Genomic DNA, 23,933 nt, shown 5'->3' on the forward strand with positions numbered 1-23,933 from the left:
ACAAAGTAATCCTTTAAGTGTTTTGGCAAATGAATTTTAGTATATTCCCCTCAAACTCATGGGACTGGTTTGGTCAAACCTATCTAAAAATATTTTATATCCCAAGTTGCATTAGCATTGTAGGTATACAGAAAATGATAAAAATAGTATCATTCTATCCAGGTCAAGCTTACAGCAAGCCTGAACAAGAACAGTCTCACAAATTAGGTGCTTAAACTGTCAGGGACGGAAAAGAAGATTGCTTGATATAATACGGGTCCATCTTTCCAGAGCATTCTGAATGACACTATTTCATCACAGTGTGGTATTATTTGCTTATATTATTTTTAAAAGTCATTAAGGGAAACTCACATGAAATTATGTTTTTAACAATCACTGAATTATGGCAATCATCATGAAGCCTGCTTTTCCAATAGTCTCAGTGCCCAACTCAAATGATCCAATGCCACATGTCCTGCAAGACTGATTTCTGTTTATAGTGTTTAGTATTTACAGTGCCTTTTCTAAGTACTCATAATGCTTCAAGTAGATCATCTCAAAATCTGATATGACATCACTGTAAAATGTGTTCGCACTGTTATACCAGTATTACAGATTTGTAGCTGAAACTGAAAGACAGTAGGTTGTTTCAGGTCACCAAATAAATTTATAGCCAAGGAAAGCTTCTAAATCAGTGGTTCTCAACCTTCCTAATGCCGCGATCCTTTAATACAGTTCCTCATCCTAACATTTATCCATTTTACAGATGGAGAACACTGATGCAGAGAGTCCTAGGCGACCCCTGTGAAAGGGTTGTTTGACCCCCAAAGGGGTCCTGACTCCCAGGTTGAGAACCACTGTTCTAACTGGAGCGCTCATAGTTTCTCTGTTGGGCATATATACATTTATTTTGTGTAGACCACTTTCCCTAGGCAGAGTTTTTGGTTGAGATGTGCATTCCAAAATCCCTTTATCAATATATATGAAAATAGCTGTTTCTGGTCATTATGTGGTTTTTGGAATGCTAAACATAAATCTAGGATTCTCAGGCATTATGAAAAACATTCCCTGAAAACAGTCTATGTTGTTTTTTGTGTTCAAGTGCTTACTGACAGCATCAGCAACAGGCATCTTGTTTTTCTTTGATTCTCCCGAATTCCAAGGCCCTTCTAATTGGATCCTTGTAAAGGCTCAGAAGCACTTCCAGCCAATAATCATTGGAAACAAGCCCAGGATTTTTAAGGCCTGCAGCTGCTGCTCTGACTAGGATAAGGAATGAGAGATCTCTTGCCCCTTGAACACTTTAAACTGTGGTAGTAAATAATAAAGGAAGTTCTCTAGTGGATGCCCAGCATAAATAAATGTGTCCCATAGCAATTAGATGATTGATTCATTTCATGCAATCAAATGCATACTCTATTTTTTTGTTTTAAATCAAACTATTTTCAAAGATTATATTGATGTGGAGTTTCTGCTGGGCCGCTGCCATTCTGTCTCCCACTCCCCCCACCACCACACCTATGAAACAGTGGATAGAAGTGTTCTAAGAGGCATCTACTATAGAAGTCTGTAAAAACCTCCCCCAAAGGCCAAAACAGTCCTAGGAAGGGTCCAGCTTTTGGGTTAAGCCCCCAGTTTTTTCATATTCCAAATTTTTGTGCAAACCTGGTGCTTTTCTCAGGGCATTTTCACACACGCTGAATAATGCAAATCCAATCCATTATCAGTGCACTTTGCAGCTGGATTTTACTGTGTGAAATGGCTAGATCCGCTTTCAAATAATTGTTAAAGTGCATTGAAAGTAGATCTGTCTGAACTGTTAATTCCAGAGGCATTACATTTTTTCAGTGTTTTAGCTTTATGGAGTCATGTTTTAGAGAAGTGTTTAGTTGGTGATTGTATAGTTGCAAATTTTCAAGAAATTTACAAGATTCTGTATTGCCAGAAGTTACTAGTTTCCTGCATTTCATAGAATTTGGGAGAAAAAGCAAAATCTGGTTCTGAGAACATACGTTTATGAATTGTACAAAAGATAACTAATTCACAGTCTGAAAACTGTTTCATATAATTAGATTCCCTTAGAAATTGTCCTCTGCTCTTCCATGCTTATGGAAAGAAATTGCATGCTGGACTAGTATCTGGAAGGCCCAGGTTCAACTCTCCATGCTATGAAACTTGCTGGGTGACTTTGAGCCAGTCACTTTTAAAGACTCATCTACCTCCCAGGGTTGACAAGATGACAAAATGGAGGAGGGAAGAATGATGTACTCTGCTTCATGCTTCTTAGAGGAAGAGTTGGATTGAAATATGCTGAAAGAATGAATGGGGTGAACTGAAGTGTATACAGAGAAAGCCAAGAGCGACTTCTGTAGCTGTGACTTCCATTTGCTGCAGTAGCAAATATGGATTCCTTGGCATAACTTGGTTTAACATTTTTTATGTGAATACAAACATAAGTAGGCAAAGGAAAAGCCCCCTGCTTCTTGTGTGTAGGAGAACTTTACTATAGCTGTAGTCAAATGTCATGAGAAATCTTGAACTACTCACAATCCAGGAAAATCCCGTGATGGGGCGGGGGGGCGGGGGGAGGAGCGCCAGAAACGGGACTGATCTGTGTTCCATAGTTCAGCTGAGAGGAGATTTCAAGGGAACTTGGATATTTTGGGTAATCCTAGGATTAATCTCCAGTGAGGAAATCACCCTAGTGTTTGGGCTGAATCCAGCCACATTTTGTGATGGTAAAAAGGCAAATCGGGGCTAACCTGACTACCCAGAAATGCTATGCTGGGGATCAGGCACCTGCATATATGAAAGCCATGTGTGACAGTATTTAAGTAGTAAGCTCAGAGATAGAGCAAAATTGAATGAAAAATCTGGGTGGATTTGTTTATCTAAATCTGATGCAGCTATTTGGGTTCAGGTTTTAAATAAGCCTGAAGTTCATTATGATTATGTATCTATAAATTGTCAAGAACTTGAACATTATCTACTTATAAAAATGGAGTGTAATGTTAAATTGAAATTAATACTTCAGTTTTATTCTTAGAGCAACTCTGCAGTACACAAGACTAGGACAGTATTATACGGCGAGCTGAGATTTAAGGAGGGGCCACCTATTAACATAAATTTGGAAGATATATGATTTAAAAATTATTGCAGGAAGGTTTTCTTTGAATAATGGCATTTGATGCCATTGTTCAAGTGTTTTAGTTAGTGGTTGCAGTTTGAATTTTAAAAACGTTATTATACATTCTGCTGCATATTTCTGTGTTGTGTCATCTTGTACTATGTCATCATATTACCGGTTTTTATGTGGTATTCAGGAATAATATAAAGGGAGGAAGTCCTAGGTACAGTCTAGTAAAAATATGCTTCAACATTATTCTTGTTTTGAATGGTTAAGCTTTTATCACAGTCTATTAGGAATCCTATTCACTGAACAAGAAAGCATCTTGTGCATAGTCCACTACTGCCATCTAGTGTCTAACTTGTCTTACTCCCAACATTAAACGTTTCAAGAACATCCAATGTTGATCCGCTCATGAAAGCATGGATAATTTACATTTCGTGTGGCTGTACTAGAATATGCAAAATATCATTCCTAAAGGAAACTAACTTTACATCTCTAGGCAGTTTCTTTCTTTAGCTATCCTTGAATTAACTCTGTATATTTCATCTACTTCAGCATCTACATCCTCAATTGATTTTCCCAAAAATTTTGCAAGTATGTCAACCATTCTTTCCATAATTTTTTTCATTATCCATTTCATCTATGCTTAAAAACCACAAAAGTCTTTCCTTCTGTTTAATCTCCAAGAACAATAAGTCTTGTCCTTTCTCCTTCTCCTCCATAATAGTAATCTTCACCTCTTAAGTATCCATTCTTTTGTTTATAGTCTTAAACTCCTCCAAAATTGTGTTCATTTCCTCCTCCTATGAGGCAATTGAATTCATTTTCTGGTTAATTTCATTCAATTCTTCATCTATTTTCCCCACTGTAGTATTAGTATCCAGCATAGTTGTAGACATTATATCCACCTTGGACAACAATTCATGCATTACATTCATATCAAAAGTTGAATCAGTTCCAAAAGGAGGATGCTTTTTCTTTGGTGTCATTGCTCTCTGCAAAAGAGCTCCTTTCTCTGCTTTGAGCGAAGCAGTGTCACTAGGAAATGGAAACCAGCCTCAGGACTTCCTATTCAGCTCTATGGAAGCGGTTGGGCTTCTCTCTCCAATGCTGACGTCCATTTTACCCAGCACCTTCAGGTGTGGCAAGAGTCGACAATCCAAGCACTGTCAGGCACCAAACGCTGCACTCGCTCTCCAGTAAGCCCCTCTCCCCTCAACGACTGCAGCTTGCAGAGGCATTCCTCCCATTGGGCAAAGTGGACAGTTGCCCAGGGCACCACCTTGTGGTGGGATTGTGGGATTTTTTTGTATTTTCAGTGTTTTTTTCCATTTTTGGCCTGCAGGGGGCGCATTTTTAGGCTACCAGCACCCAAATTTCAGGGATGTTTCTGGAGACTCTCCTGGGCTATCACTCAGGTTTGGTGAGGTTTGGTTCGGGGAATCCAAAGTTATGGATTCCCAAAGGGGGTGCCCCATCCCCATTGTTTCCAATGGGAGATAATAGGAGATGGGGCTACACCTTTGAGGGTCCATACCTTTGGACCCCCTGAACAAAACTTCACAAAACCTGGGAGGTATCATCAGGAGAGTCTCTTACTGATACCACCTGGGTTTTTTGAAGTTTGGTCCAGGGGGTCCAAAGCTATGGACTCCCAAAGGGGGCTCCCCATCCCCCATTATTTCCAATGAGAGCTAATATCTTTGAGAGTCCATAAGGGAAGAGAAGATATTTGAGAGTCCATAACCCCTGAACCAAATTTCACCAAACCTGGGTGGTATCATTAGGAGAGTCTCCTAAAGATATCCTGAAAGTTTGGTGCTGCTAGCTTACCAATTGCACCCCTGACAGCCAGCTTGTGCTGAAGCTCCTCTGCAACCCCTTTTTGTACAGGGTGTATAAGAAACAGGTTTGTAGCCACAGAAAAACCTGTTTAAACTGCTCCCTAGACATTCCCTCTCTCTGAAGCTCCTGTCTTGGGCGGAAGTTCCCCTGGAAACCCCAGAATGGCAGCTACACAGCCTCCTACATTAAAAATTCACAAACATCATGTTGCTGTAGCAGTAGGGCTTACTTAAGTTGAAAGTTTTCCAAAGCAGCCCTTGAATCAGGTGGATCCTCCTGACCTCCACAAAACCAAGTCCAGAGAAGGCATTTACAAGCAGTGTAGTTTTTGCAGGGGAATGGATTCTGCCAACCATTTCAGCTAATGGAAGGGGGAGGCTTTTTTACTGATTCCTCTTCCCACTGCAGACATCTAATTTATGCTGTTCCTGCGGTGCCCTTGTCCCGCAGGAGCAACATTGGGGGGCATTTGGGGCTGCAGCATCAGGAGCAAGGGGTGGAAGAGTTAATGGCTATGTGCACCAACTCTTCCTATACTTTTCCAGTCTTACCTGTTCTTTTTTCCCCTTTATCTACATCCTTAATAGACTATACTATCCTCCCTCATCCATAGTCTCATTTTCCTTCACTATAATGCATTTAACCAAAATATTTCTCTCACAAAGCTTTAATGACCTAATTATTCACTTGACTTGCATTTTCCTCTTAAGGGAATGAGAAGGTTACTAGTAATATGCAACATTGATAATAATGGTAGTCTAACAAAAGGAGTTATGGTACAATTACCTAAATTGTTCTCAAGTATCTTAGTCAACTGAATATTTTTTCTTGCTGGTTTTATACATTATTATGAACATCGGGAACACACAGCTCAATTATATAGTAAGATTGAAGCTATTTTATAAGAAATCCCACACACAATTGAAACTTTCCTTCATATCTGTGGTTTTGAAACTGTTTTCTTGATTTGCAGTTTTTGATTATTTTTATTGTAGTGGTTTGTTTTTCATAAATACTACTTTAAACAGTTTGTGGGAAGGTAGTTTGTATAAATGCCTTTAAAGAAGATGTAAAAACAGCTAGATTTTAGCATTGCAGTAATTACAAGTAGCAGGAAGGTGGCACTGTAGAACTGTATTTCCAAACCATTTTAAGACTATGGCAAAACTAATATTCAAAAATGGAGGGGTTTTGGGAGCTCAGTTCCTTGTCTGCATATACAGTGCTGCACCTAGGATTATTACCAGAAAATTATTTAATATGAGTAAAAATGAGCATATTATATGCTGGGAGCTTTTGGTTTAATAATTCTGGTTAACTATTTTGTGAAAGTGACATCCATGGAAATTTAGGACAGGGATACACATTCTTATGTGGTTTCATCTCATCACAGGTAGTAGGTTGCTCTTTCTGTTCCCCCGCAGCTCTACTATATTTTTTGCACTCAGCAAAAAAAACAACAACTATTGTTTCAATGGAGGAAAAAGACAGAAAGTTGGTCAAACAGCATTTGAAGGTGTATTTTGCAAAAGTATGCATCAGGAAGAATGCAATTACCAATTTATGGAGCCAGCACAAACCTCATGAAGATGTAGCAAGAACCTACCAAATCAGTAGACTAGGGAAAATGTTTTCATATTTTCAGTTCTTTCTTATTACAGCAAATACAGTATTCCTGCAGTAAGATTAAATGGGCATAAATTCACAAAACTTCCTATTCTTGTCTGTATTTTTGATGGAGTGAAAGAGGTTATTGATTTTAGATATTATGTTAAGGCCTTGTAAACCCAACCATTTTCTGTTTACTTATTGCAGTGGGAAAAACTACAAATGACAACAAGTGAGAGAAGGAAGATAGTCTGCTCAGTCACATTCCATATCATTGCTATTACCTGCGTAGTTTGGTCATTGTATGTTTTAATAGATCGGACTGCTGAGGAAATTAAACAAGGCAATGACAATGGTGAGTGAATTTATCTTTTTCTTGGTTGCAACACTTAAAAGTGATACTTCAGCAACAGACAGAGAAAGGCTTAATAGAATCTCAAGTTTTTATTCTACCTGTTGTAACCCTGCCCTTTATCCCCTGCCTTATAAAATATTGGATTTTCATATTATTTCTTATACTGTGTGCTACAAAATCCCAGTTTCCATGTTTGTATGGGTGGATAGCAGAGTGTCCAAGCTGAAAGCAAGCCTAAGGCAAAACTGTCTGTTTGCAAAGTTTAGATCTATGAGTTATTCCAGTGATACAATCTGGACATCTCATGACACAAGGACATGCATCTTGATTATCACACCCTGCCAGAGCACTCCGTAAACATAATGGAATCTGTAGAACTCCTGGATACCACACCTTGCCATGGCTGCAGCTATGCAAATGATACAGGTATACCATGCCCTGAGATTGTGATATATCTCTCTGCCACTAGAAACCATTTCCTCAACAATTGCTCCTTCCCTGCATTTCTCAACCTCTAGATACAATCTCCCTAACAATCAATCCCTTCCTGATTCACTCAAGCCTCAGCCAAATTTGAATACTCTAGGCCCGTGGTGGCGAATCTTTGGCACTCCAGATGGTATGGACTACAATTCCCATCAGCCCCTGCCAGCATGGCCAATTGCTCTAGGCAGAAACTTTAGGAAGCATCTCTGCATAAACCATTCAAGGTTTCACTGATATAATCTAGGACCAATTGACCCCATTGTCCCAGGAAGTAGAAACAATAGCTGCGAATTAGCTCAACCCCACCAGTCCAGCAAGGAAACCCCAAGCAGTTGCAAAGAAACGAAACCTAAGTTCGAATTTCCCGCCTTACCTGCGCGAAGGGGTATAAAAGTACTGCACACCCGAGCCTCAGTGCTCAATACTAGTCTGAACCTCTCTTGGTCACGTTGGGTTGAGACATGATATCATCCTTCGCATTGGATCCCTATGCTGGCATAGGAATCCTTGCCTTCTCCAAGATCTTCTCTGTAGAATTTAGGTAACGTATAGTCCCTGCTTCCCCTCCTCCTCTATCATCCAAAACCTCTATCATCCAAATCTTTTCCTCCTTGTTTATATACTTAGGAACTGTGTGTATGAGCCTTAACGTCTCACTGTATGATTGCTTGCAACCAAAACTTATATAAAAATATTTAAAACTACAGTTTGGTCTCTTTTGCATTCTCTGTAGAACGTTTCAAAAGCCAATTCTGGTATAGTTGTCTAAAATATCCCACCTAACCTGCCTCTCGCACTGCCAAGCTGAGTTATTCCCCATTGCTATTTTGAGAAAAATATTCATACTGTAAAGCTAGGTAACAGCTTAACAGGTAACACTGTCCTTACCTCTTTCTAACCTTTCAAGTTGTGAGAAGATTGGTTTGAATATAGATGGATAATGTCTGGTGAAATTCTGAAAGTTTTAGAGAAAGGAGAAATTCCACCCTTTCCGTGACTGATGGAAAAACAAAATGTATGAGTACAATTGCTTCACTTACATAGTTTGTGAAATCACAAGATCTGCAACAAAAATTCTGATTTTTTAAATGCCTTGGCTACAGGGAAAATAAAGCTAGTCAAAGTTGTTTGTATGCTGGTATTTTGAAGAAAGTTTCTCAGCATACCCCTAGCATTTGATCTGAAGTGCAGTAAACTACGTAGATTAACCACATGAGCGACCAGTTGGTAGGTACCAAAAGGCAGTGTCTATTTGTAACCATTGGTCCCTAACTTTCACTTTCTGGTAGCTACACCTTGTGACATCCACCTCTTTCAAATTCCTGTGTTGGTGTGCCCTCTCTTGCTCAGCCTGTTGTTGTTTGCTTCCATCATTGTGGCGTCATGGTTTTGGAATTCCAACCCGTTGCCTTTTCCTTCCCTGCTTCCTATGTCCGGTTTCCTGTAGAACTGCTGCTTTAGCACCAAGAAACACTCCATTTGTACTTGCTCTCACCAAGGTAGTGGTCCCAGCAGTGCCACCATGGCTGCTGTCTTGCTGGGGAGTTTCTTTTTTTCCCACGTGCCTTCTCTGAAACTCTTGTCAGTTTCAATCCTTGTTCACAGTGCCAACCCACAGCTTGTCAGTTTCAAAGTTTATTGTGTATAAACTGTAGTCCTAGCTGATTCTTCACTTTCCATCACCATCCCTCAGCTCCATCGCAACTGTTATTTCAGGCCTTTGTGCTTGGTTCCCAATAACAACCCCACCACATTTTTAAAGGATGTTGACTGTCCCTTTGCCCGTACAGCACTTTGTTATTACTGCTCCATCCTCCACTGCTGATCTTGTCTGCTCTGTCTCAGACCTCTCTATTGTAGAATATTGTCTGTCCATCTACCATCTTATCTCCTTCACTTTCCCTGTATTCTGCCTCTTTCTGTGACCTGAAATCCACTGATTACCTGTCTTTATTGGAAGAGTTCTCTTCTGTTGACTCCTTAGAATATGTAGTTTCCACTTTCAGCTAATGCTTGACCTAAGCATTTGAGTTCTTTCCCCCAATCTCCCAACAAAGCATTCATTCATCCCCAACCCTGGGTAACTCAGTCCATTCAGTATCTCCACTCATTCTGCTAAGCAGCTGAACATGGTTGATTTTATCCACTATAAATTCATCCTCTAATCTTTTTCATCTGCCTGCTTAAGCACTACTGTCATAGTTCCCTTAGCCACACCAGTTCTAGAAATGTCATCCGTCTGTGTTGTTAGGGATGCTTTCGGCTGATCCTCTCCCCCCTCCCACTCCCTGGTTGCCAGCTGATCCCTTAGAAAAGTTCATTACCTTAATTTTCAGACTTGGTACCTCTTCCATTGTCCCTTGGCATGTGCTCAAGATGGGGTCCCTAACTAAAGGCTTAGTCCAGAGATCTCCCAGTTACAGCCCTCCAGATGTTCATTGGTTGCAATTCCCATTAGCCCGTCAGTAGGGACCAATTGGTGGAACTGATAGTAATCATAGTCCATGAACATCTTGAGAGCCGTAGGTTGGCTTAGTCCAGCGGTTCTCAACCTGTGGGTCACGACCCCTTCGGGAGTCGAACGACCCTTTCACAGGGGTCGCCTAAGACCATTGGAAAACACATATTTCCGATGGTCTTAGGAACCGGGACACAAATAATTTTATGGTTGGGGGTCACCACAACATGAGGAGCTGTATTAAAGGGTCACAGTATTAGGAAGGTTGAGAACCACTGGCTTAGTCCTTCATAGCTTGAGACAAAATGACTAAGAACAGCTCATTACTGCTTTGTGTTCCCAGAATTTAAAACTTCAGACTAGTAAGGCACTCATGGTTATTAGTGAGATCCTCTCTTTTCCTCTTCTCCAGAGAAAAGTGACACTTCAGCATTTGGTTACTTTCACTACTCTCTTTGTTCTTTTGATACTAAGCAATCTGCGTAACTGAAGGCTCATTGGCTCTGAAGAGGAGCAAGATGATGTGTCTCCCGCCCCTTGTCTCAGAGTACCTCTGAACTGCAGTCTTTCATCTGTTTTTGAGTCATCTGGAGATAGGACGAACACAGCAATTTGACTAGTGTTTTCCTAACACTTGTTTATAAGCTTGATAATGTGAATGAAACATAGTTTTAACAAAGCCATGTAAAGGGAAAAGTCCAGCTGAACTTCTTTATTTCTTTAACAATATTTAAAAGAAAATTGTGAAAGTATCACTTATAAATCAGTGTGTTATGTACTGGCTTTCTATCAATATAGTAGTTGTTGATTCACTGTCATGATACTTTATCAAATGGGATGGTCAGTTTTTATCACTTTTCCAACAGGATGATTCAGCAAGTGATTTGCCATCTTGAAAATACAAAGCTATGTTTAGTTACTAGCTCTTTCACACATACTCCTTCACAGTGAAAGGATTCAGTTCTATGAGATGTTGAAGGAATCCTGTCACAGAGATCATTTGTGAGGGTCCTTCTACGTCTGATAAATTTGGCGTTTGGTCCAACTGATGTCGTTGGACCTAAATTGGTGGTCAAGGTCACTCACCCCTGTAAAAGCTTTCCTTTTAACATTTTATTAATGAAAATAGAGTTCTCAGGACAAATTTATTTTAAGACTTGCCAGAAGATAATTCTTTTCATCCAGAAAGAATCAGAATACTATTTTACTGTTGAAATTTAGGAACTTCCCTAGTGGAAAGCTGCATAATCATTTGCCATACATAGCTCAAGCTTTGCCAGGTATGAGAGAATATTAAACACATAAGTAAAGGGATTTTCGTTTGGTGCCTAAGAAAAATCTTAAAATAGGAAAATCATGTAAATATTTTTTATAGGAACCAAAGTAACTTGGGTATTTGGGTATTTCAGAAGAACATGGACACTTCAGTTAATGTTGTGAAGAATTACAGTAAGAAATTAGCCTGTATACCCTAATTCCCACCATGGTTTGCTATAATGGGGTCTATAGCAATATTTGACATCTAGTTCTGATAACTATGGTATTATTAATGTGAGAATGAAAATTAGTTTTGTCTCTGCCACAAAAAGGTTTAAGAGTCAACTGACATCTAAAATATAGATATAATTTAGACATTTATCTAAATACAGAGACAAGGGACTTTTTAAATATGCAAAATCAATGAGGGAAAAGAGAACTGAGAGGTAAGCCAAAGTGTACTTCAGTAAGTCAGTTTTTTTTTTTCAAATAAGAAAACCTGGGAGAATGAGTCACTTTCAAGACTGTTTTTATTGGATGGTCACTTACAAATGCATATACAAGAAATCTTCCATCCTTCCCCTCTTCCCCCAAGCCAATTCTTATACACATACATTGATTTGGCTTGCTGATTGGTTCTAATCTAATAGTGCCTTTGACAGACTACAGGCACTTCCATCTTCCCATGCAGATAGCCTAATTTTACCACCTCTTAATCACTTCTGCCTGAAATGCCCTTGAAATCCCATTCAGAAAAGAAGAGACATCCAGAAACAGAGGAATTGGAGGTCTGCAGCAGGAAGAGGGCTTGGTGAAAATCCTCTGGATCCAAGCCAGTAAGCAAAGTTTTACTCACAGGACAGGGACTTTGGACCTTCAGCAGAAGCCTTTTGAGTCTCTCATTAGTGATAAGAGTTTACAAACAGCTTGGGATATGATGCAGAAGGTCACAGCTTGAAGGGGTAATGAGCAAAAATCAGGACCCTTTTTTATGCAAGCATAAGTAAGTTTGGATTAAGCAACTGTGCAAGGAGGAATTTCAGTGATACTAATTATACTTTGTTTTACCTTGAAAGGTGTCCTGGAGTGGCCATTTTGGACAAAACTGGTTGTGGTGGCCATTGGATTCACCGGTGGCCTCGTGTTCATGTACGTACAATGTAAAGTGTATATTCAGCTGTGGCGAAGGCTGAAGGCTTATAATCGAGTGATATTTGTTCAAAACTGTCCAGACACTTCTAAAAAAATAGAGGAGAAAAATTTTTCCTCTGTTCAGAACACTGAAATCAAAGACGCTGTGGTGGTGCCAGTGACACAGACAACTACAAACTCTCAGCAATCAGGAGAAGAAACTGCTTCTGACGTCATGCCAGTTTGATGGAAATGGCATTTCCCCCCCTTCACTTAAGAACAAAGCAACGTGCTTTCTCCTATTCAGCCACAGGAAAGGGCAAAACCGCTAAGAATTTTTTAATGAAGAGCAAACAGAAAAATAACCAGGAAAATGGATGAGAAGAAATTACACATTACCTCTGGAATGCATATTGTGAAGTAATTTTGCACCTTTCTGGCTAAGCACAGTGGAAATGAAGAAATTATAGCAGAGACCCAGCCTGACAGGCAAACATAGCAGCACCATTATCAGTGGCTGAAAAGAACTGCCCTTGGACATGTTACAGGTGTTTTGTTTACAGGGCAGGGGAACCCTTATGTATTTGCTACTATGGTCTTTTGCTAATTATCATACTCTTGAACACACACTTTAAAACAATTTTTAAAAGTATTAACCCTTAAAATCATATAAGAGAGAACATGCATCATAGCACAAATTAATGCTGAGGTGGTTTACCCATAGCATCTATGGTTTCGAAGAGGTGTAAAAGAAGACCATTGCTAAAGTAATAACTTTAAAAATAGATTTAAAAATGGAGAATTTGCAGCTTAATGCCATTGAAAACATTTTACTTGGCCCACAGTAAGCAGATGTTTTGCCTCAAGGCTTCTTTGCAGGGTGCTATATTCCTCTGGAATAGCAGCTCAGCTACAGTTTAAAGAAATGAAGGAACTTTTTAAAAAAACCCATGCTAAAATTATTTTGCAACAAGGCAATGTGTTTTATGGTTAGAGGCAATTATAAAGCAGAGGGCTACTTTAGTTCACTGCAAGATTGTAATGCTATTTCGATACTTATTTATTAGTGTATGAAATATGCAAAGGGTGGGAGAAGTCTGTTCTTTTGTTTTAAGAAGTCAGGATAGAACAGAAACGGAGAAGTCTTGAAAGAGTCAATGTAGGCAGTATTATCATTATGCCAGTATTGCTTTTATCAATTAAGAGACCACTGGATACATGTGGTATCTTCTATCTATACAGGGGGTAATTGAGCCAAGGGTTCAGTAGTTCAATTGATCATATTGTGTTCAGTATTTTTATGTAAAACTGAAATGTGACTAATAAACAAATGCAGCAGATGCATGCCAGTATAATGATGTGCCCAGCAGGAATAATTGATGCAAAAACAGGTATTGGCATCCCCTTTCAGAAATACCCTGTTTCCCCGAATATAAGACTTCCCCTGAAAATAAGACGTAGTAGAGGTTTTGCTGAAGTGTGAAATATAAGGCATCCCCCAAAAGTAAGACGAAGCAAAGTTTTTGTTTGGAAGCATGCCCGCCGAACAGAACCCAGAAAAATAAGACATCCCCTGAAAATAAGACATAGCGCATCTTTGGGAGCAAAAATTAATATAAAACACTGTCTTATTTTCGGGAAAACACGGTATGTACCTAAAGATGTCTAAATCAGATGTCTAAATTTCTCCTAAAGAGAAAAAGGTCAGACTTATATACCACTGTTAATGCTTGTTGAATGTATTGTGAGTTGTGCCTAAGTAATGTGAGTAATACAAGGACAGTGTTACCTGTAATGGGGAGAGATTTATGCTGGCAATTGATTAAACGAAGTTATTGCAAATGACTACATGTCATGCTGAAAATTCTAAACCCTCAATAAGTTCTTGGTCCTGAAAAGATATGATGCAGCCAGCAAATAGGAGAAAAGTCAATGGGTGTTTTCCCACATATGTCTGTGGATGGTGACTCCAATTGTCATCTTAGAATCCTGACTCAGGTTAAAAAGGTACTAACTATAAGTTTAATATTAAGGCAGATTTAACAAGAATTTAAAAAGTGTCGGAGATCATCATTGCGTAGAAACTGTATAACTGACCTGTCATGAGCAAACATGGTTAATCACAAGCTCAAACTATTCATAAGGTTCAGAATAAAAAACAAACAGATGAAACAGGAATGGGATTATACAGTTCAGATCACTATTAAATTGGATGGTTTGTGACAATAACTGGCTTTGGGGGTATTTCTATGTGAGCATTGTGACTAAAACTTTGTTTTACTTGGACAGCCTGATTGTAGCACAAGAGTGAGAGTGTAAAGTAGTGACCGGACATCAAAGATGCAATCCAATTAACTTACAATATAAAAGTGTATTCAGACCATCAGTTTTTTAAATGATAATTTTGGCCGTCAACACAAGAGTTTAGATAAAATAGGTTTCGCGTACAATGTGTTTAGCTTGAAGGGCCCATGCCTTTGGAGAAAGTCGAAACCTGATTTCTAATTAATTTTCCAATACAATAATGTATTGGAGGAATTCAAAATAAAACCTTGTACCAAGGGGTCTCATCTTATGTTTGCTGCATATCACCAGGTACTGCAAAAATTGTCCAAAAAGGAATCAGAGGGGACTTTGAGAATCAGTATGCCAACCTACAATCTCCATGAGAAGTTAGCTTCCCTTTGCTGCTTTGGTTTTTTAAAAATAATACATTATTCAGTTTGCTGCTTCTGAAACTCAACACAGGTGTAGCTAAAGCATCTTTGAACAAATTGCAAACACTTAAAAGAAATAAAGATACCAGTTGTTAAACCAATTGCAAAACTACATCTTTTGTAGCCCCAGTTATGGAGATCTACCATTAGACATATCAGAAGCTACAACTGGCACAGGTGTTGAAAGTATACAATTTCACAGTATAAAAAGTATAAAAAGACAGTGTTAAGGCAAAATTATTTCTAAGAAATGCTCTACAGAGCTTCAAAGCACATGTCCACACACATCCCCATCACCAAATTAGCTGTCAAATTCGGATCCTTGCACAGCAAGGCAATCTATGATGCAAAATATTTTTCTGTGTATGATTGTTGGACCTACGAGTTTTGTTACTTGTTTTAACTGGTTCTTTCGCAAAAAAAAGCTTAGATGCTTTTGTGGGTGGCTTATGTATTAAAAGATATTTGGGGTGGGAAGGAAACGTAATATAAACTACTAATTGTTGTGGAAAAATGTATTTGTATTAAACAGATGCCACAAAGATTGCAGTAATTTATTTGCTTTGCAATGTAGCAAATGCTGACCAAATTGAAAACTGTCAATAGGTGGTGAATAGTAACTTATGTCAACTTACAAGTTGAATGCAATCCTGTAATGGGACTTTAGCTGCTTGTTTAGAGATCATCTCAGCTGTACACTGAACAATTTTACAATTTGCATATGCAAGCTTGTACATCTCAAAGAACATGCTAAGTGTTGCTGCCAATACGACATATTAAGGATATAAGTGAAAACTGTAGTAATTATCAGACATAGTACAAGCCAGGTTCTTGTGTTTGGTAATCAGCCCAACAATTCTAAACCCTTTTGAGAGCTATAAAGTGCAGTCCAAGAGAAAGTCAATTTTAAAAAAAAAAGTTGAATGACTTTTATATCCTGTTTTTCCTCTTGGGTCAAGGTAACTTATGATAATAATTGAAAGATCCCCAGATAAAATCAAAGGTTGTTTCCGCACGGGCGGAATACAGCGTTCCAGAGATGGCAAAAACTACATGAGTGGATGTGTATGTTCATTTGGGAAAAGGCAGTCTTGAAAGGATGCTGCTCCTAAGCTATATAGAAACTTCAAAGTCAAAATAAGCACCTTGATTTAGGCCTGGAAGTTAACTGGGAGGAAGTGTAGATGGAACAAGGCTGGAGTGATACAGTTCCTATGACCCGCTCCAGTGAACATTCTGGCCACAGCATTCTGGACCAGTTGTAGTTTCTGGACAGTCGTATAGAACACATGGCAACATATTGGTGACACCCCACACTGTATCTTCTAATGACCTCCCTCAGTGGCTTCATATAGATATTAAATAATATAGGAGACAGGACTGAGCCCCGAGGAACTCCACAAGAGCGCTCCCAAGCACTTGCTCCCCATCTCTACTTTCTGGAGCCTGCACTGAACAATGCTTCTGGACAAGAAGCACTGCATTACAGTGGACCCCAGGCCTAACTCTTGCAACAGCCCCAGAAGGATACTGTGTCAATGATATCAAAGGTTGCTGAAAGATCTAGAAGTACAAACAGGGACAATGGATCTCTGTCCCTTTCTCTTGAAGGTTATCCATCAGGGCAACCAAAGCTGTCTCTGCCCCAAATCCCTGCCTGAACCCTGACTGACATGGATCTAAAAATCAGTTTCATCCAAGTATGCCTACACCTGCACTGCCACCACCCACTCCAGGACCAACCCTAAAAAGGAGATTTTGGCTACCAGGCGATAGCATTTAATTCTAAACTACATAAAAGAATTAACAGAACAATTAACAAAAACAACTGAACTGTCAAAGTTTAATTTGGAGCATACATAAATATATAATTTATTTTGTTTTAGTAGACTTGTTTTAAGGAATAGTCAATATAACTCTGCAAAAAAGCTTTTCTGACATGGTTTCCATGACTATAATGTCATTCATTTTATACAAGAGAAGCAAAAGTCACACTGTACTTTTTCTCTCCTTAATAGGCAGTAACCTGACATTAACTTTTGCTCTTGCCAATATGTGTTCACTCTCTCTAAATTCTTAGAAAACGTCCCCTATTCTACATTGGTTAATGTCACCAATTTGGTCTTAGTTGTATTAACTCAGACTGTAGAAGTATTTATCTTACAAAGTGACACTACATTTTTTAAAAAAACTTTGCTTGCTTGCTGGTGAAACTCATTCAAAAATCAGAAAACAATTAATTTATAATGAAAATTAACATTTATGCAGGTACTAAACAGATTCTGCATTGTAGAAGAACTGAGAAGTCTTATAACAATTCCAGGCTCCTTTCAGACTTGCTTCCACACATTCTTGATCCCGTTATTCAAGGTTAATTTCTTGCATAATCTTCTTCGTCATTCAGGATGGGGGAAAGCCAGATACATGAAGCACAGCAAAACATAGTTGACACAAAAACTAGCCTAGCATTTCAGGGGTATTTGGGGGCTACTCAGATGCAACATAGGATGTTCTGGGTTAAAAAAACCACTTAACATGGAACATAAACATCTGGGCACTCTATACACACAACACACCAATGTCCTGTGTAGTCTGACACAGAGAGAAGTGTGAGGGCAATTAGAAAGATGATATAAGTGCTCTAGCCACAACTGCCTACCACCATCCTAACCTGCAACACATTTTTGCTGCTGGCTTATGAAAACTGACTGGGAAAAAATACCAGGGAAACTTTACAAAAGAAAGAACAGGCAACATGAAGAAAAGAATAATAGTTTTGGAGATCACTAGAATGCACACATGCCACCACATCATACAAGTTACAGCTCTGATATACCTTCATAATATAAGGGGGCTATCTCAAAAACACTGATTAAATGAGAAAAAATATTAGAATGGGACTATAAAGGGACAGGGTACGAATCGTAGCTAACCTATCCTTCAGCCATATATTCCCCTTGAAACTGCTTTTTCCATAATTGCCAATCTCATTGAAAGTCAAACAGTGGAAGTATCCTTCCCACTGCCCCAAAAGAGGAGGAGAAAAGGGAGATGCAAGAGAAGAATTCAGTTTCCTTTTTTCCTGCGCACTAAGCATGCATAAATCTGGAAATTTAGATTAGTCCCGATAACATCTAACTTGCCTTTGAGAGTCTTCTCTATTCCCTTTACAAATCTCAAATATATTAAAAACTGAAATACAGGGACATAACATGTCAATGTTTCATGCCACAACTGAAGGCCAAGACAGGATGCAATTAGAATAGGCAAAAGAGCTGGGTCTGGAATTGGCTGAAAACAGGCCTTAGTCTTGCGCCCGCTGATCATTAAAACACTCAACAACATGCCTCAGCTTTCATCTTCATGTCAGCAGCTGTTCATTAGTGTACATCCTCTGCTGTACAAAGTTCCTTTTCATCTTCAACAGATGTTTTCTCCATCCTAGTAGTAAGGGCATCTTTACTGGATAGCTTTCTCATTTTAATGTTTGGCAGCTTCTTCAGATCACCATCCCAATTTCTTGAGAGAGAAAGAAAGACAGCCAACAACAGTTTAGACTATGGAAAGGATAAATGTTAAGATGACTAATAAAAAGGCTGATTCAATATTAGGAAGAACTTCCAGAGGCAAAATTTTACTTTAAGAACATAAGAACAAGCCTGCTGGATCAGACCAGAGTCCATCTAGTCCAGCACTCTGCTACTCGCAGTGACCCACGAGGTGCCTTAGGGAGCTCACATGCAGGAGGTGAAAGCAATGGCCTGCTGCTGCTGCTGCTCCTGAGAACCTGGTCTGCTAAAGCATTTGCAATCTCAGATCAAGGAGAATCAAGATTGGAAGCCATAGATCAGGGGTCTGCAACCTGTGGCTGCGGAGCCGCATGCGGCTCTTTCATCCTTGTACTGCGGCTCTGCGTGGTTTGGGTCCTCTCAGCTTCCTTTGGAGAGTCACCCTAAAGGATAATGGGAAAGAGTCCCTGTTCCTAGAGAGACATAGCCCGAGACGGCTATCCCAAGCCACTTCTGGCTTCCCTGTCCCAGCTGCCTGGCTTTGGGTGACCTCATTCCCCCCTCCCCCAGGTCCTTCTTGAGGGGTGGGACATCATGCGGGACCCCAGCAGCACCCCAACTTTGGGTTGCAGACCCCTCAGCAGCCCCGCTGAGCTCCAGGGGTTTTCCTGGCAGATGGCAGCCTGACTGAGTCCAGGTAAGAAAGACAATGTCAGGTTTTAAAGGAGTTATTTATCTGCAGCCCTGCAAGGTTGCACTTGTTGGGGCTGTTTGATGGGAGGCAGGGGTGGGTGGGAATTGTTTGCTTCTGCATTGCCAAGGAGGGCAGGAATGCATGGGGAAAGCCTTCCACGTGGATCTTAGAAGGTTTACTTCACAGTAAACCAGTGGAAGGTAAGCTTGAAGATCGTGGAAAGGAGGAGGCCGGGATAATTCTCAGCCATGGTTGTCGCGGGTTGCCAACTCCCAGCGGGCAAATCCCAGGACATTTGGGGGGAGATTCTCAGAAGCTGTGGCTTTTGGGACCAGGGCAGGGGCCATGCTCAGTGAAGAATATGGCTGTTGAGTCCATCCTCCATGGCAGACATGAAGGTCTGTTATTATTTTTTAAGAGTTAAAAATGTTCAAAATGTGTTCTTTACATAAATAAAATATAGTTTTCTCTGTAGTACTTCATGGATTTCATAAGCAACACACTATAATTGTTTATACAAAGCATAAAGGTAAAAAACAATATATACAGTGTTATCTTCATTTTAAATGTCAAAAAATATTTGCGGCTCCAAGTGTTTTCTTTTTTGGGGAAAACGGATCCAAATGGCTCTTTGGGTGTTAAAGGTTGCAGATCCCTGCCATAGATCGACTTCTCCTCCATAAATATGTCCAAGCCCTTTTTAAAGCTAACCAGGTTAGCAGCCATCACCACCTCCTGTGGCAGCATATTCCAAACACCAATCACACATTGTGTGAAGAAGTGTTTCATTTTATTAGTCCTTATTCTTCCCCCCAGCATTTTCAATGTATGTCCCCTGGTTCTAGTATTGTGAGAAAGAGAGAAAAATGTCTGACAACATTTTCTACCCCATGCATAATTTTATAGACTTCAATCATATCCTTCAATCATATCCTTTGAACAGGCCTAGATTACTCAAATGTCTAATAATCAAAACAGATGCTTCCTAAAAAATAATCCTATAGATCACGGTATATCAAATTTGCCAACCTACACCATCATTAGCTTTTCAGTGTTTTGACAGGGAAGGAGGGAGTAAGATCCTTATTGCTACAGAACTTTAATTCTGATCATTTTCCCAAAATGAAGAAATCTCATTTTAAGGAGGTAGCACACATGTATATGATATAACCAGAAGGTTTTTGAGGGCTTTAAAGCTGCTATTCTGGGTCAGTCTAAATGTCACAGCTAACCACAGATTGGCTCTGGATTCTACAAACCAACTTTCAGTCAGCCACTTCAGCTGTGAGCTCAGTTCCCAAATAAGGCTACTATTTGGATCAGGAACCCTGGACCCTTCCACACATGCAAAATAATGCGTTTTCAAACCACTTTCACAACTGTTTGCAAGTGGATTTTGCTGTTCCGCACAGCTTCAAAGAGCACTGAAAGCAGTTTGAAAGTGCATTATTCTGCATGTGCGGAATGAGCCCCAGAGTGCAAAGAGAAGGGCCATCAGCCTCCCTCGACCATGCTGCTTCTCCAACCTAAAATAGCTCCAGGGGTGCACTAATTTGGTCTGAAGATAAATCAGGGCCCTGTGCACTTATTTATTTATTATTTATTTATTTATTAGATTTTTATACCGCCCTATCCCCGAGGGGCTCCGGGCAGTGTACAACAATAAACATAATATAACATAAAATGGCTAAATCTTTAAAAACAGCGATAAAACAGTAAAAGCTAAATCTTATAAATACAATAAAATACAATAAAAATACAATAATAAATATAAATGGCGTCCAGCAGCTCGGTATTCAAAATCCTCTCCCCAAGAGGGAGGAATGGCAGGTCCCAGATGTAGAGGGCCATGAGGCAGAGGGCCATGAAAGGGGGGGGGGGCACTATCAGCGGCCGGTTCCTCCAAAGGCCCGGCGGAACAGCTCCGTCTTACAGGCCCTGCGGAACTCACCAAGGTCCCGCAGGGCCCGGACAGTTGGAGGAAGAGCGTTCCACCAGGCCGGGGCCAGAGCCGTGAAGGCCCTGGCCCGTGTGGAGGCCAGCCACATCACTTGAGAACAGAGCTCCCAGAAATCTATGCAGCTGATGTGTGACTGTCTGAAAGTCAGGGAATCAGACACAGCCCATGGAAAACTATTGATTGGCCCTACATGTAGACATGAAACATTTCTAGAAATTTTAAAGCCATGAGGGAAAAAATCTTTTTTCTAGAATAAAAAATCAAATTTTGGGAACAAGTGAAATATATGCAATGTTTATTTTCCCATCAAAACTAATTTTTACTACTTTAACAACATCTAGGTCATCATATAAAACTTAATAAACATACAAGTTATACTGTTAGACATAGTTATAGAATTTAACTACATGTGTGTGTGTGACACACACAAAGTAGAATTTAACTACATGTGTGTGTGTGACACACACAAAGTAGAATTCAAAAGGGAATCAACAAGAACTTGCAGGAAGTGTTGCATGTCCCCCTCCCACACTATGTCCTTTTTCTGAAAGCCCCCTTTTTCACTCCAGGTTAGGAAATTCCTGGAAATTTGAGAGTGCGAGATTTGGGGAGGGAACCAACCTCAGAAGAGTACAATGCCACTGAGTCCATCCTCCAAGGCAGCCATTTTTCTAGAGAAAAACTGATCTCTTCTATCTGGAGAATTACCACACCATGGTCTTTCTGTGTTACTGCCCCAGCTTTTCTGTATGGCCTACCCAATCTTCGTTATATAAGATCTGTCCATCTGGAAATGGCTTTACAACAGAGACTATAATCACAGGGCAAAAGTACAAACCATAGCCAGATGTCTGTCGCTTCACGCAGGAAATTGCTATTTGCTAGTCTCTGCACACTCAACCACATACCATCTGAAGCAGAAAAATGGGCCCCATTCTATGGTTAACTTTCTGCAAACACCGACCTTTGCTACTTCTGTCTGAGGTTGTGTGAATGCAGGGAATAAATGCTCCTTAAACTCAAGAGTCTGTGTGTTTCTTTTAGCACTAAATTACAAAGGAACAAGGGAGGAGAAGATGAAATAATTTTATGTTACTGGTATGATAGTCTGTTACTGATACAATAGTTTGGGTCCTCAGAACAAATTCATATATTCAAATTACAAACCTTAAGCTTTGAACCAGGATGAGCAATACTAATAAGCATCAAGGTTTTTGGGCATTCTCTCACTGACACAAGAGTTTATTAATCTATTTGAGACAGATGTAATAGGCACATTCCTTATTTTTTTTTAAAAACCACTGTTTTTGAGACACACAATATCCAAGTAATTAACAATGGGCAGTAACTCACCTGAAAGTTTTTAAATGTTTGCTGTTCACAATATCAGGAATATCTATTGGAGATACAATGAAATTCAACTAGATTAGGCAAATAAAAGTTATTAATTTTATATCAGACTCCTCTAAATGACTATGATGCAGAAATTCACGACGGGATCCAAAACACATATTGTAGCTGTAAAGACCAGTTGCCTCGCTAAACTCCACCCTGTCCACTATAATCTCAAGAGAAGGGTACCCATATTCTGGGCACAGTCTCTGCCCCTTTTGGGATGACAGACAGTACAATGCAGTCATTTTTGACTGAGAAAATGGGGTGAGAATTAACCACCCCTTCCCTACTATCTATTTTGTGGATGGCCGAGCCCCCAGAAGCTTGTCAAGAAAGGCAATCACACTGTCACATTAGAAATCATAGCTATTTCAGATTATCTACTTCTGGTATCATTAGCACCACTGAGTGTGACCTATTTAGTCTGGAAGTTGGTATCTTGGAGGAATGAAAGCACAACTTCAAAACTTTCCATACACAGAAGGAAGATACCAATTTTCTTTTTGGAAGGGAACTCTGTTAAGGAAGGGAACTCTGTTAAGGAAGGGAACTCTGTTAAGGAATTCCAGTCCTACTTTTGAAAGAAACATTAAGGAAAGCACAAAAGTTATTTTTTTATATATTTTTGGAACACATCTGCAAAATATCAAAATGTTTTTGAGAACTTCCGAAAAGCATCTGAGAGCTTTGGAATGTATATACATGAATCAGACCTTATGATCTTTGGGCATGTATCAGTCTTGAGCATAATAATGTCTAAAAACTTCATGTTACATTTGAATGTCCAGTATAGTAATTATTGACAGCTATGGCTGTATAGTTGGTTACTTATGACATCTTACAGGCTCCTCAAGTGGCATACCATCACTGATTACAGTAATTTTCAGCTGCATTATAGCAATCACATTTTTGAAGTTTTTTTCTAACTGTACTGAAACAGTAATGGCAGCACAAAACAAATTTAGCATATAAACAAGCTACACCAAATTAAATCTAGTTTGCAGTCTCTTGACTCACAAAAAGCTTGTGTACCACTCTATGTTCCGCTCTATATACCTTATGTACCATACGATACGATAACCAAGCAATGCGGGAAACAGAGTCCTCTCAATCAATCGGTTTTTAAGAGGGTCTTTAGTAGACTCCACTGTCCATACAGATTCTATGCACTTGTTTGCTAGTAATATGAGCATAACACTGAACTGAGGACAGAGAACTTCAGCCAGCTAGATTTAAACAATTTTTCTGCTAACGCAAAGCTAAAATGTCTCTACCCCCATTAACACTGAAAAAAACTAAACAGAAGGTAAACTAATGAAAGCTGTAGAACTGTTTCACATCCACTCATGTATAAACTCTGAAATAAACAAAAAACTGTATTTTGAGCTTATATTATACCGACAATAACT

At 39.5% G+C, this 23,933-nt stretch overlaps 2 protein-coding genes across 9 annotated transcripts in view; one reads left to right on the forward strand and one right to left on the reverse strand.

The window, feature by feature from the left end:
- Positions 1-15,508, forward strand: part of MARCHF1 (membrane associated ring-CH-type finger 1) — a 156,571-nt gene extending 141,063 nt beyond the window's left edge. For all 8 annotated transcript variants that reach the window (XM_048509815.1, XM_048509811.1, XM_048509814.1 and 5 more), the window contains 2 exons: positions 6,770-6,917; positions 12,195-15,508. In XM_048509815.1, the coding sequence (XP_048365772.1) occupies positions 6,770-6,917; positions 12,195-12,496 (450 nt within the window). In that variant the 3' untranslated portion in view covers positions 12,497-15,508. The remainder of the gene's footprint in view (positions 1-6,769; positions 6,918-12,194) is intronic.
- Positions 15,509-16,795: 1,287 nt separating this feature from the next.
- Positions 16,796-23,933, reverse strand: part of TMA16 (translation machinery associated 16 homolog) — a 38,339-nt gene continuing 31,201 nt past the window's right edge. Inside the window, exons 6-7 of the mRNA XM_048509818.1 lie at positions 22,483-22,525; positions 16,796-18,485 (exon numbers count right to left, since the gene is read on the reverse strand). Of these exons, the coding sequence (XP_048365775.1) occupies positions 18,347-18,485; positions 22,483-22,525 (182 nt within the window). The 3' untranslated portion in view covers positions 16,796-18,346. The remainder of the gene's footprint in view (positions 18,486-22,482; positions 22,526-23,933) is intronic.

Source organism: Sphaerodactylus townsendi, linkage group LG10 (genome assembly GCF_021028975.2).
Source record: "Sphaerodactylus townsendi isolate TG3544 linkage group LG10, MPM_Stown_v2.3, whole genome shotgun sequence".
Lineage (NCBI taxonomy): Eukaryota > Metazoa > Chordata > Lepidosauria > Squamata > Sphaerodactylidae > Sphaerodactylus > Sphaerodactylus townsendi.